Source organism: Leptosomus discolor, chromosome 1 (assembly GCF_034619465.1).
Source record: "Leptosomus discolor isolate bLepDis1 chromosome 1, bLepDis1.hap2, whole genome shotgun sequence".
In the NCBI taxonomy this organism is placed as follows: Eukaryota; Metazoa; Chordata; class Aves; order Leptosomiformes; family Leptosomidae; genus Leptosomus; species Leptosomus discolor.
Genome location: NC_141391.1, coordinates 129909159 through 129922458, shown reverse-complemented (window position 1 = coordinate 129922458; position 13300 = coordinate 129909159). Strand labels below are relative to the sequence as shown.

Genomic DNA, 13300 nt, shown 5'->3' with positions numbered 1-13300 from the left:
CTTCAATACTGCTGTGTCTTCTTCTCTAAAACTGTAGTGAATCAATGTCATTAGTTCTTGAACAATCCCTGTAGCACTCAAGATCTTTGAAAATTTTCCTTCTGAATAATAATCAGATGCAATGTTTCATCTTTTACAAGATCCAGTGGAATTTAAATTTTAGATAATATGATTGATTTTTCAGAACAAGATTTCAATTTAAAGTTCATTAGTAGAAAGTTACTGCATCGAGAGTATTATTAAATTACACTAAAACAAGAAAGCTAAACACATAATTTCCAATTATGAAATAATTCTTCACTAAATAAAGTGTGAGATTGCCAAGCTTTACAAATGAAATTAAATATTTTTCAGAGATATAGCAGCCAGCAAGAACATGCGTGATTTTAAAAAAAAAGGTAACCCCCAACAGCATGACAATAAGTCTACTTAAAAGTACACGTAATTTACAAATATTGCGATTCTAGATGCAAATGACGCACTTCTTTCCTCAGTGGTTTATTGCATATATGGACACCTCATCTGCATGAACAGTTGTGATAAATTAAGATATGCAAAACGCTAGTAGCATGTTTGCAAATTAGATGCTGTTGTTAGGGAACATCAGTGATGTGCATCCACCGTTCTGATCTGATTTTATGAGTGGGGACATTTTAATCATGCTTTGCTGCACGTGTTTTTACAATATCTACTTAAAGTGTACATTTTTTAAAATGTATGGAATTTTTAGACTACGAATCCAGATTTGGTTTATTTAATTATTAGTCCTTTGACAGTGTAACCAGTAGGCTTTTGCCACTTTTGCATTATAAAACCAAGGAACAAATGAGAATGGGCAAATGGCAGGAGAGAATTTCTAACGGACATAGTATGCTTCGATCCAAATACCTGATCTGTAGGAAGACAGAAGCAGCTATGCTTGTTCTCTGTAAAGCTGCAGCAGAAGCACAGATATTAGGGAGAGAGAGTAGTGACAGAGTTCCAGAGCAGTACTGGTCATGCCTACAACAGTCTGAATGTCTAACCCATTCTGTCCTCAAAGTTGCCTCACAGAAAATAAGAATTTAGCACAAGAAACCAGGAGAACGCTTACATGTGTGTCTTCCCAATTGCATTTCTGAGCAGTTCAAATCTAAGAGAAACTGACATGTTGTGGATGCAGCTCCATACCTGGTGAACTTGTGCTAGCTCCACCTCCAGCCTTGCTGATCTTTTAATAAATCCAGTCTTAGTAGTGGTGCACTTAGGTTTTGGAGCTTTAATCTTGACCTGGGTGACAGAATCTGGGAGAGATGCTTCCAGTTCACAGAGTCCTAAGAAATATAAGCAGCGATGAAGTAATGGAGTGGTGGGGAGAGAAATTTGAGTTTTGTTACTATTTTAAGTAAATATCTCATACAAACTAATTCTTCCAAAATGCCTTACCTGCAAAGGTGTTAAGATAGAAGTTTTTTACCACATAGCGTTCAGAACGGTTATCTGGGAAATAACCAATTCTAGACAAAGGAGCGTATGTTTGTGATGCAAAGTCAGTATACTCTTTGATGATATCTCGTCTCTCCAGCTTCCCCATCACATTCTTCCTCTTAGCTATCAGTTTCCTGAGCACTGAAGAAGAAATACAAATGTGAGAAGGTTCTTCATACATATAGTTCTAAAAAAGCCGTATCTCTGGAAATTCACAAGAGCTTTTAGTAGTTAGCATAAAAACATGACCTGTTTGACCAGAACAAATGCTGGCCATGCATATCTATATTGTGGATACAACCCGTTTCATCTTGAAGAAAGACTGCCACCTTGTAAAAACAAAAATGGCTTGTCTGAAAACTGTCTCACACTGCTCTCCCCCGTCTTTCCAGCTTACTCAGTGCACAGTCATGCTGAATCTTTTTTATTTTCTCTTCTTTAGCCTTCTGATGATTTTGCCAGTGGCTATCTAAGCGTTTGGCATCCAGCTCATTCCGATTCTCCTCTCGCCTCCACAGCAGCTTCTTTAAGACTTCTAGTCGAACCTCCTGCAACCTGCAAGGAAAGAAAAGGCCAGGTATGACCTACTGTACTCTGCAGCGTTCTGTGCAATGCTGTCGTCATCAGTTCCTACATACCAACTGACTACTTGACATACAGTTCACATTGCAGATCTTGTATTTAATCTTTCATCTTAAAAAGTGAGTTTAGCACTGGTGAAAAGTATTGTGGTAGCAGTCTCTTACATTAAACCCAACAAAATGATCCCTTCCCAAAATCAGGGGATTTTCAGAGAAATGAAAGGCTTGTACCCTTCAGCCAATCCCCTAAACCTTCTCGTTCCTTCTCTATTCAGCCAATAATTAAAAGAAATAAAGAGTATAATTGGACTCCTACTTTTCTATTTCCTGTTCTCTAAAGGCCCACTCCTTCCTCTCCATATCATCCATCATTTTCCTCCTCTTCACGATTTGTAAGGCATTGTCCATGGCTGGAAGAGTTGCTTCCCATGCACGTTTTTCCCGGGCACGTTCAATCATCTCCACCTCGGCTAGTCCTGCTGGTAGCCCCCGACCTTACAGGGACACAAAGCAACAGTTCTTCAGGAGAATGGTAAATCGACCAAATAATCACCACCAAAAAGTATTAGGGGGCTGGATGGGCACAAGCCCATACGTTAAACACAAGCAGCACTGTCAATAGCCAGAAGAAAATACTTTTAAGGCCAGTAAAATTCTACAGTATGAAGAACAGTAGGACCTTCAGTTACTATAGCTTAGTTGACATTAACACTAGCACTTTGTTCCTCTGCAGGCTGCAAAGGAGGAAAAACTCTTTGAAGACAACACTTTCTGAGAATGAGCACTTTCTTTGGCTTGTCCAGTGTCCATCATTATTGCAGGTGGGACACTGGGAGATGAGAATGACAGGTGTATTCTGGGGCAGCAGTGTTCGTACTGGCTTATTACTGATGTCTAACTCAGAACAGTAGGTAAACAGAAAAACTGCTCCTAGTTTGTATTCATAAAACATATGACATTTTTATATTGAATGATCTCAAAACTCTTCATGAAATGCCCCAGAACAGCGCTATTAAGTAGAAAAATATCATACCTATTTTAGAAACAGAGAAAATAATGTGCCCCAAAGGAAGTCAACAAAGGGCTGCCAAAGCTGGCAATAGATTTGAAACCTGACATTGAAGACAAAAAGAAACTCTCGCTAAAGAGGCAACACGATTATTATTTATCTTGGTTTCACAACTCACCCCAAGTGAGTGCAGCAAGTGTCAGAAGCTCAGGGACTGAGCCACTGGAAACTACATATTCAGGGGAATAGGGATCCGTCTGGGCTTCACCATCCCTGTAATCTGTCTGTGTGCCCAAAGTTCGTAACTTGGGACCAAAGGCCTTGCTGTCCCTTGTAGCTGAATGGACATACGGCTCTGTCCTAAAAAGAGATGCAAGATGGAAGAACATTTGTCACATTCATTAAAAAAAATCAAAACAAAAGCACAACACTAAGTCAAAGGTAGGTTACCAAATGTGTTGTTTTATCTTAACACTGCTCCCACTAATGTTAACTTCACTATCTTTTGTAAAAGCAGACTGAGGCTATACACCGAGTCCTCTGAAACCTCCCTCCTTAGGTAAGTAAACAATCCAGAAATCTTCTGGTTTCAGCTCTCACAAATTATTACATGCAAATCTTCCCTATGTATCCATTCTAAAGCATTGCTTTTAATGAGCACAAAAAGTAACTAAAGCTTGAGTGCAAAATGAAGGAAGGCTGCTTCAAATTAGCTTACATGTTTGTCTTTCCAACAATTCCAGAACAAAAATTCAATTATAAGGTAACCTTGTGCAACCTCCATTGACTCTACTACGAACCGAATCTTCTTGTGTCCCTGAAAATTTGATCCCCACTGAAAACCAAGTAAGATTACTTCATGGATGCTCTACACCACTGAAAAGTATTGCAACTATCACAGAGATTGTAATAAAGTATCAGCAGATTTTCCAACAATATTGCTGTATTGGAGAATCTTCTTTGCATTGGTATCTCTTATAGGATTCAGGGACACTTGACTTTCTGTTTCAGGCCTCATAATCACAACACACTTGAGGCACATGTCCTTTACCCACAAAACACAACTTAAATACTCCAAGCAAATTCTGAAACAGTCAGTCACCTGTTTCCTCACGAATTCCCAATGGTGAACAAACCCTTACCTCTTAAAAAGTTTTTCCTGTTGGTTCATTATGAAAAATATTGGTCCCCAGCTAAATAGTTTCCCAATCTTTTTCTGGTGAGATGCAACCCATTACAACAGTACTGCTCCAGAACTCACTACTTACTTTGCCATTGCATAAGCAATGTTCAGTGGAAACAGCTTATTAGAAGGGATGAGGGGTCTGAAAAGAGAGAATGCAGATGTAAGACAACAACCATGAGAGTAAAAGTTCATTACAGTTCAGAGAAACTGCAGTCGACTAATTTCAGTGGAGTTACACTAATTTTCAGTGGACTTACACCATTTTTCCAGAACTCAAGTTCTGTAGTTGCATCTTTAAGAATTGTGCCTGAACATTAGGTAATCCTTTCATAGCTAAGGAGTAACGGAAAAAGCTTCACAAGTAGGATTGAGTGTTACTCTTCTGTCAAAGCAGAGAGTGGAATTGCAAAACAAGACAACAATTAAAAGAAGTAAGTTTGGAGTGTGCTCACAACATTTTGTGTATGTTTCACTAACTAGTTTACTTTTTTCATTTTGAGCTTTTGAGAGAGCTTCTTTAATAACGTCTTGAAACCCTGAAATGAATTCCTACAATCAGCTGGTAAGGTAAGCTGTTTTGGACTTATCAAATTTGATTTGTTTCCTTTTTTGCAGTATTTTATGAAGTATCTTCAAAGTGATACAGGCTCAACAGCATGTTAATAATTCCTTCTTAGGCATTCTTACAGTTTGCATATTGCAGTTCACTATCAATTTCCCTTCGCCTTTGAGAGACTTTAAAGCTTAATTTCAAATTGCAGAAGATAACACCATCCTTGTCCCTTTTTTGTCATTGTTAAAGGAGCCATAAAGAACTGCAATTTATTAAACTTGGCCTTTTTTTTTTAATATCTAAAGAGGATATATTGGCCAATAGTTGCTGACTAAATAGCGAATATAATTCAAAGTACATGAGACTAAGTCGGGAGTGTTTGTACACTAGCTGTTGATTCAGATCTTGAGTCCATTGCTGACCTGCAGTGTCATTCCAGGAGGAGCAGAGCAGTCCTGCAGTAGAGGACATTGATGAAAAGTTAATCAAGGATTTCCTTTGCTCCCTTTTTGCTCCTGGCAGAAACAGTGAGTTAAAAGGCTCCTTAAGAAGACACCTCTCCAGGAGTCTTGAGAACCACAATGGCTTTGTGAGCATCTTCTTCCTTTGTGTACGAGGATCTACAGCCCAAAGCTTTCTACAAATAATTACTGGGTACAGAATGCCTGGTACATTTGCTTATATGGTAACTCATTACCTGAAAATTCCAGCATAGCGTGAATTTAAAATACCTTGTGATTTAAGACTCAGTTACTATTTAGATTTTCCATAGCAGTGATCAAAGAACTGACAGAAAAGACAGAAGAAATAAGGCTCTGGCATTTATTTAGGTGCTCTTTAAACTGCACAAAAGCAAGCTTCTGAACTCTGCTTCAAATCAGTTCATTCCTTACCGTGCAAAATATTTGTAGCGATTCCTTCCACTGACTTCAGGATCTTCATACACAATTTGAGGTATTTGAAGAGAAGACTGAGCTCTAAAAGCCAAAATACAGGATACTGTTTAAGTAGTACATTCAGAGCAGTTCTGATCTTTTTTCTTATGTGTTCTTTTTTTTTTAATGTCCCTCTCTCTACTTCTCTGGCTGCACAATCAAACATGCACACTATAAATTCCACAAAATCCCCATACTTACACAAGCAATTATATTTTGCTTTTTTCATACTTATATATGTAGCAAAACAGTTTTGACACTGTATGTGTATTTCCCACTATGTGAGGGCAAGAAATGGTCATTTGCTGCCTTTAATAAAACTTTCTTATGTGCTTGTCATGAAAAGGATTGGCCATCTCTAAATGCTTGACCTTGTAAAGTAAACTACTTTTCTTGGGAGTGGGGGGACCAAGCTCATTTCCTTAAGGTTGAAAAACTTTCCATAACAGAAAATATGTGTAAAGGAGTCGAATGAGCAAAGCGGAAGACTACCACTTTCTACCTTTCAAAAAGTAGCTGAAGAGATTTTGAACAAATGTGGAAAAATTTAAATCAGCAATTTCAATTTGAATTCTCCAATAAAGGACAAAAATTAGGATGATCATGTGAATGTTTCAAAACCTATGCTGGAACAAGCATATCTTTTGCAAGAATAGTCTTTCTTCATTTTTTTTCCCCATTTTGAATTTAAAGTAGGCAGACTGTTTAAATTTTTCACTGTAACATCCTGGAGTGTTTTCTTTATTTTAAAGCTTTGGAAGACCATGAGATAGACCTCATTAAGGCAGTCAGTGAGAGAATGGGTAGAATTGAGTCCTTTGAAAGCTATGCATCAGGATTGCTACTTGATTTCACAGCCACTTTATACTCCAGTCTTACTCTTCTCAACCTGCAAGGTGGTTAAAGACAAGAAACAGAAATTCTTTATTTAAAAACAAAACCAAAACCAAACCAAAAAAACCCCATGCATGCCATTAAGGTGAGTCATTTCCTTAAGCTATATATATGGCAAGTCCTGAAGGTCATGTTTTTAATAAGACCATTTTTGGTAACTTGTAAGAATCCTGACCTCAGAGGTGTGGGATTGTGGGTGCTGGAGTTGGTTGCTGCTGCCTAATTTTAAATACAGAAGCATACTTACAGAGATACAATTAACAATACATAACATTGCTCAACAGCTGGGATCAAAACAGAGGACTGCATGCTGAGATCAGCTGAAGACCTCATCTAAGCCCTGCAAGCTGTGCTGTGGAACTCAGGGAGCCACAGTATGGCTACCCACTACAGCAAAGCCTATAGAGAGATGCTTCATTAACCTCCTGTGACATACAATTTATTGCCAAGGTAAGTTTAAAGTCATCTCTTCCCAGGGCTTTCAGTCATATCGCATAACCAAAGAGAGGGGAACGTTTTGAGGTGCAGTGCGGTAACCTGAGATACTTGCTCAGCACTAATCAACCTATTATTGTGAAGTTGTGTTTCTAATTCAAATGAGTTAATTGAGCTGATGGCTGGTTCCACTAGCTGACTCTTAACATATGAGACTGTTGCTCCATCCAGATGGATTTGTGTTTCATTCAGCACAGGTGGGCACTTATTCTTATGATCTAACTTTATTAGCATAAGCTGTTCATCCTATTATAGTATAGTTATAGGCACAATGGGAACCCAGGGAAATAGCCCCTTTTATTCCACAGATCCTGCCTCTTGCATGTCCTTGACTTGTATTTGCTGACTTTGCCAAAATAAATGAGCATTTATTCCTGGTAACCTTGCAGAGGCAATGCAACTACTGAGAAGACAGCTGGGAAATATTGTATCTTCTGTATCAGCAACACTGTCAATCAGTGCAGGTCGAAACAGAGGGGACATATTTATCATTTTTTGCTAATTGCAAGACATTTTGCAAATACATGTTGTTGAAATCTAAATCAATTTTAAAGCGGGGCAGGCATCAAGTAAGTTCCTGTTACAGAATAACAGGCAAAATGTAAGAACCAACTGAGGTTTTCACGTGCTGGGGACAGTTTGAAATGCCAAAAATAATAATAAGGAAAAAAAAGGCTCCAAAATTCTTATTTTATTACGGAAATGAGAAGAATGTGCTTCCCAAACTGAATAAAACCAGCTGTGAAATCTGCTGTATCACTCTTAAACATCTTTGATTACTGTCTGGCATGTGGTAGAACTCCAGTTACCAGCAACCCCAGAGATGTATCACCTGAAAAGCCCATGGTCTAAAGTTAGCTTGTTAATGCAGCAAAACCCTCTGAAAACAACTACCTAGGCTGATGCCTGCAGTCCTGAATACAGCTACAAGAGGACTCCAAAAAATGCATGGTGTGGCAAAACACATCAACTTTTTTTTTTTTTTTTTAAATATTTGCTGAATCAGAAGCCCAAGTTGTGATGCCAGGAGAAAGTTCAACTGAAAAACTCCTGCACTAAAAATGTGATGCCCTGGTTCAGGCCCCATACACCCCTGAATGAGCAGCAAAAGCAATCCAACCAGCTGCAACTGCTCCTGCTGAAGTAACACACATGAGTCACTGAAGTCTTCCTAACTTATCTGATCCATAAGAGATAGAAATAACTCTCTTCTTTTTCCCAGCAACCGCTCCAAAGCAGATAGCACGGGGATGAAGGAATGTGCAACATCCACCGTGTAAGAAACAGATGGGCAACCATACTCCACAACAGCTGCAATCTCTTAATTTCAGGCAAAATATAAGTAGGAGCACATTGCAGTCATCTCCACTTCAGTGTGCACGGGTTTTTGGTGGTTTTGTTTGTATGTTTGTTTTAAATTACCCAACCATAGAATACTTACACAGCAAGCTGCTTGAGAGCCTGTGAGCTCTGCTGAGCCCTCCCTCTCCATCCTTGGTCAATCAATGGATCTTTGCCCTCCAAGCGCAGGCTGTAGCCTGGGAAATGGATCAAGCTGCTAAACATACTTCTGAACACTGGTGCCTTTACCTAATGTTTGTGTGGACACAAAGGAGAGAGGCAGTGATTTAGCGATTTCAAACAGCATTAAAGATACCAGAATTTCAGCTTGCTGTGGTTTACAGGACTGCACATTTGGGATGGAGGAAGAAGGCATACATATGCTAATGATGTCAGCCGGTTAGATGGTGCTTCTCGAGGTGTGGAGCATACCAGACTAGCAGCAGATGCACAGATATGTCTTCTGGCTGTTTTCCAGTGTCTAAACTTATACTTAAAATCAAAAGGTCTAATAGTTTGTTACATAAAGAAGTTAGTGTGCAGTAACTGTGAATGTGCAGTAATGTGAACTTCTAGCACATTACCCCATGTAACTCCTTCCTATTTCATGTGCTCCAGAAATGAAGTAAGGTATTCCACTTACAGAGTAAAGTTACATTATTTTATACTGTTAACAGTTTTAGCACATGTTAAAAATCTCTCAATGGGAGTTAGCACACAAAAATGATCACATTAAAAATCCACACCCTTCCTTCTAAGCGCTAATTTCCCTGGGTAGATATGCCTTAAATCTCTAAATTTATGGTTGCCAATAAATCTTTGCGATCGTGACTCAAGTATAACTGATGGAGCTATAACGGCTTGAGCTTCTGTAAAGCCTGAAATCAGATTTGAATTGTGAATTGCCCCTTTCATTTCAGCAGGTGCTAACTCAGATGCATGTACGGTAGCGGTGACATTTCTAGTACACCAACTCACCAGAGGGTAAGAGAGTATCAGATGATGAAGATCCAGGCAAGCTACTAGGACTAGCTGCTTGCTGCGTATGAGACTGCATTTTTGTTTCATTTTTCTCCAAAGGGAATTCAACTTTTGAGAGTCTGGAAAACCCTATAATGTTATCACAACCCCTGTCCACCCCATTTTGGATGCTATAGAGTAAAAATTCAAAGTTGTATTGTTTTGATTGCACATTATGCACTTACTGATTCACACACTTAAGACATGTTTTACACAAGTCAGAGTCTGTCACTATACCTGTCTGCAACATCACACCTATGATGTGATAACATCAGTGACAGGATACCTGCTTATTTTGTCTGGCCTCAACTGTTAACACAGACATATTGTTGCAAGGATCTCTATGATGACAAACAATGTTTCCAGCTCCATGTGTATGTCTCTCTACAGAGAGGCAGACAAAGACACATTTTTTTCATGTAGATATAAGAAAGAGTCTGAGATAATGGGGCAAGAGACATCCCAGAAACACTCTTCAAAAAAATGTTTTTTGATTCCATTGTTGGAAAGCTGCTCAGGGATTTTCTCCTCACTGTACAGCAATGGAGTTTCAGAGTTCAGAGTATCTGCCTTGCAGTCTTATTCAAGTGCATAGCTTCAGGAGGACTCTTTGTTTAAAATCCAGTTCATCATGCAGTTGTACCAACTCTGTTTTCCTTTGGCATTCTACCTATGTGCAGCTTGTCCAGCCATCAATCACTGCTGTCCAGAGGCGTGACTTTGCATGGCAGTGCAACTCCCACTGACATGACCTGGCTAGTTTAAAACTAGCTACGGTAAATGCTGATAGCAGTGGAGCAAACGCAGGAGGAAGCTAAGCATGGGCTAACCAGTGAAGGAATTGGCTAGAAAGTTAAATGGCAGTAACCCAGGACGAAGAATCAGGGTGGGTTTGCAGTCTTTACAGGCTGCTTACCTATTGCTATGTAGTTCATTTTAAACTGTCTAAGTGTGCTGCCTTGAGCTGTAGTGTAAGTATATCCCAAGGTAAGCGAGGAGGCACCAGGTGAAATAACACATTTTAACAGCTTTGCTTGAAAAACAGCCCAACAACTGTCCAGTTGTTTTATTAGATCTCAGTAACATATACAAGCTATTGTTAACAGCATTTGGAGATATTCTATTAAAAATACTGACACACAATTTAGGAAATTAGGCAAGACATGAAACTGGGCATTTCTAAGTTGCTGCTACAGAGTCACCCTAGGCCAGCAATCATGGTTACTCCCCTTGTTAAGTCTTGTTTTAGATAAAACTGCTTCCTTTGCTTTGTATTTTGCCATTTTAAGGGAGCAGCTTAGAACTGAGACAGAGTTTCTACCCATATGTACGCACACACAGAGAAATATAAGGTGCACATGTGAGCTACCTTTGGCCAACACCTACCACTTTGTCACCGACAAGCTGAACATGGACATTTGACTTTGAATGGTCCTTCTCATTTGATAGTGTGCACAGAGGGGCTGAAAGATAAGTGAACAAATGGAACTAGTTACATATTTGAGTAACTGTCATGAAAGATAAGTGAACAAATGGAACTAGTTACATATTTGAGTAACTGTCATGAATTGTCAGGTTCCACTTCCCTCTTTAAAACTCTTCCATAAGAGAGTACAAAACAAACTAGGAAAGAAAAAAAAAAAATACATACATGTCTCCGTATCAAAGAAATTCCACTGTCACACAAACGAGCCTCAGAGCCAAAACGCTACTGCTCTGTGGAACACTGACATGACTGAAGAAAAATCTTTCTTTGAAAGCAATGCCAACTTAAAACAGAAAAAAAATAAAGCATGGTGCAATGGTAATCCGTGGAAACATCACCCTGTACGAGGGATATAGAGCTAGTGCTGGCTTTCCCTTAGCTCACAGGTGTTTCACAGTCCCAAACCTCTCCTCGCTCCCGCTAAATTCGTTACGCTGCCAACCCTAACGCTTTACCACTGCGCGGCTCTGCCCTGCCCTCGGGGCGGCACCCAGTTTCCCGGCTCCAAACCTACTCTCCCCACCTAGCTACTGGTCGGTCGCTCAGCGATGGCCCCTCGGCCAGGCCTGGGGAGGGGAGGCCCGGGGAGAGGCGGGAGGCCTGCTCGGGCAGCCCAACCGCTTCACGACCCGCACGCACTGCCCTCCAGCACCCAACCCCCTCCCGCCCCGGGCCCGGCCGGCCCCGCTGGACGCGACCTCCCTCCCTGCGGAGGGTGCCGGGCCTGGCCGCACCGGTCCTCCCGCCCCGGGGGCTGCCGGCCGCGTAGAGGGCGCGGGAAGGACGTTGCCCCCCCGGCCGGGCCCGGTACCGTAGGGGCAGTCGAGGGTCCGGCCGGGAGCCGTTTGTCCGCGGCGGCCATCCCCGATGAGCGGGGCCCGCACGGCGCCGGTCACCGTGCGGCTCATGGCGCCTCCGTCTGCCGTTCCCGTGGCGACCGCCGGCGGGCGGGGCGGGACAGCGGGGGCGGGCCCGGGGGTGCCACGCCCGCCGCGGCGGGAGGTTACTGCGGGAGCAAGGCGCTCTGCTTTCCCGGGGCCGGTGGCAGCCTGTCGGGCCCTTCCCCGGGGGCAGACCCGGCCCTCGCGTTTTCCCCCGCCGGTTCCGGCATGCTGCCCGTGCCTCCTCCAAATCCCTGTGGCCAGGTGTTGCGCCTGCCCCTCGGGCCCGGCTTTCCGGATAGCCCTGAGGCCTTGTGAGGCGGCGAAGCCCGCCCGCCTCCATCTCGTGCCGCCGCAGGCGGGGCGGAGCGGAAGCCCGCGGGCTACCGGCGGTGGCGCGGGTAGGAGCTGAGGCGGCGAGGGGCCTGCTGCGGCGGGAGAGGTGGGGCGCAGGTCTTTGATCGCTCCCCACCGCCGGCTCTCGACCCCGTGCGCGGGGCGGACGGGGCCAGCCCCGGGGTGGGCTCCCCTGCCTTCCCCGCCGGTGACGGGGGGAGCCCGTGTCACGGGCTGCGCAGTGAAACGGGTGCAGGGGTGGCTCGCCTGCAGGTGGAGGGGGGCAGGGACCAGGTGATTTTTGCTTTTCAACAGCTCTAGCTCAAGTTTTATGGGATGCCCTCCAGCTCCCCTGGACCCTCGCTTAGTGCTTAAGAAAACTGGTTTAGCAGTTACAGTTGGGGACTGGATTCATGCCTGGATATTCTTATTCCCGGCTTTGCTTGTTACCGTGTAGGACTTCTGTGGCTGTAAAGCGGTGAAAATAGGCTTGGCATCCACCGCCCAGAGAGGCTGCAGGTATTTTTGCCTTTGTAAAGCATCTGGAGAGACCTGCACAAAGCATCACACCTAAACATTACGCTTTGCAAAACACGGCTGGTTTTGCAAGGAGGAAGCCGTTCATCTTCTATGAGGAACAAAGTTGGAAGCTGCTTTATGCTGTTAAACAGGAAGGTCTAATGCTTTTGTCAGCCTAAGGACATTGGGAGGCAACGCTGCTGAGACTTTTGGAATAGGACATAAAAAGCAGCAGAATTGCAAATGGGCCCTCTGCCTATAATCCTGAAGCAGGTCCCTCGTGTTAGTTATTTTGTGGATAAACACTCTATAACAAATAATTACTCACAGTTTGCTGCGCTTGACATAAAATTTTGACTCCTCAGTGCTTCATCACAGGACAGCACTGTTAGGTTCCAAATTCCTTGGCTCTGCCAATTTACATGTACACATTTAATTCAACTTTGAATGCTGGTTTTCTTTCTTAAAGGCCTGTCACTTGTTTGAAGCAACAACTTGTTTCTTAGAGTAGTTGATCAAAATGGGTCAGCTGAAGACTCAGATGTGGGTCTGAACTAAGAAATGCTGTCACAGCTTTGTTGCTGACTGGCATCTGTA

The 13300-nt window shown here is 42.5% G+C and overlaps 1 protein-coding gene across 2 annotated transcripts in view; it reads right to left on the bottom strand.

Annotated features, from left to right (window-relative positions):
- CFAP91 (cilia and flagella associated protein 91) overlaps positions 1–11875 on the bottom strand; it is a 32725-nt gene extending 20850 nt beyond the window's left edge. Inside the window, exons 1-11 of one of the 2 annotated variants that reach the window (XM_086464516.1) lie at positions 11779–11812; positions 10868–10944; positions 9440–9496; positions 8562–8710; positions 5690–5773; positions 4326–4382; positions 3236–3417; positions 2365–2542; positions 1865–2022; positions 1426–1608; positions 1171–1313 (exon numbers count right to left, since the gene is read on the bottom strand). In XM_086464516.1, the coding sequence (XP_086320642.1) occupies positions 1171–1313; positions 1426–1608; positions 1865–2022; positions 2365–2542; positions 3236–3417; positions 4326–4382; positions 5690–5773; positions 8562–8686 (1110 nt within the window). In that variant the 5' untranslated portion in view covers positions 8687–8710; positions 9440–9496; positions 10868–10944; positions 11779–11812. Of the gene's footprint in view, positions 1–1170; positions 1314–1425; positions 1609–1864; positions 2023–2364; positions 2543–3235; positions 3418–4325; positions 4383–5689; positions 5774–8561; positions 8711–9439; positions 9497–10867; positions 10945–11778 lie in introns of both variants that reach the window. The other variant, XM_086464507.1, reaches the window with a different exon arrangement.
- Positions 11876–13300: the final 1425 nt, after the last annotated feature.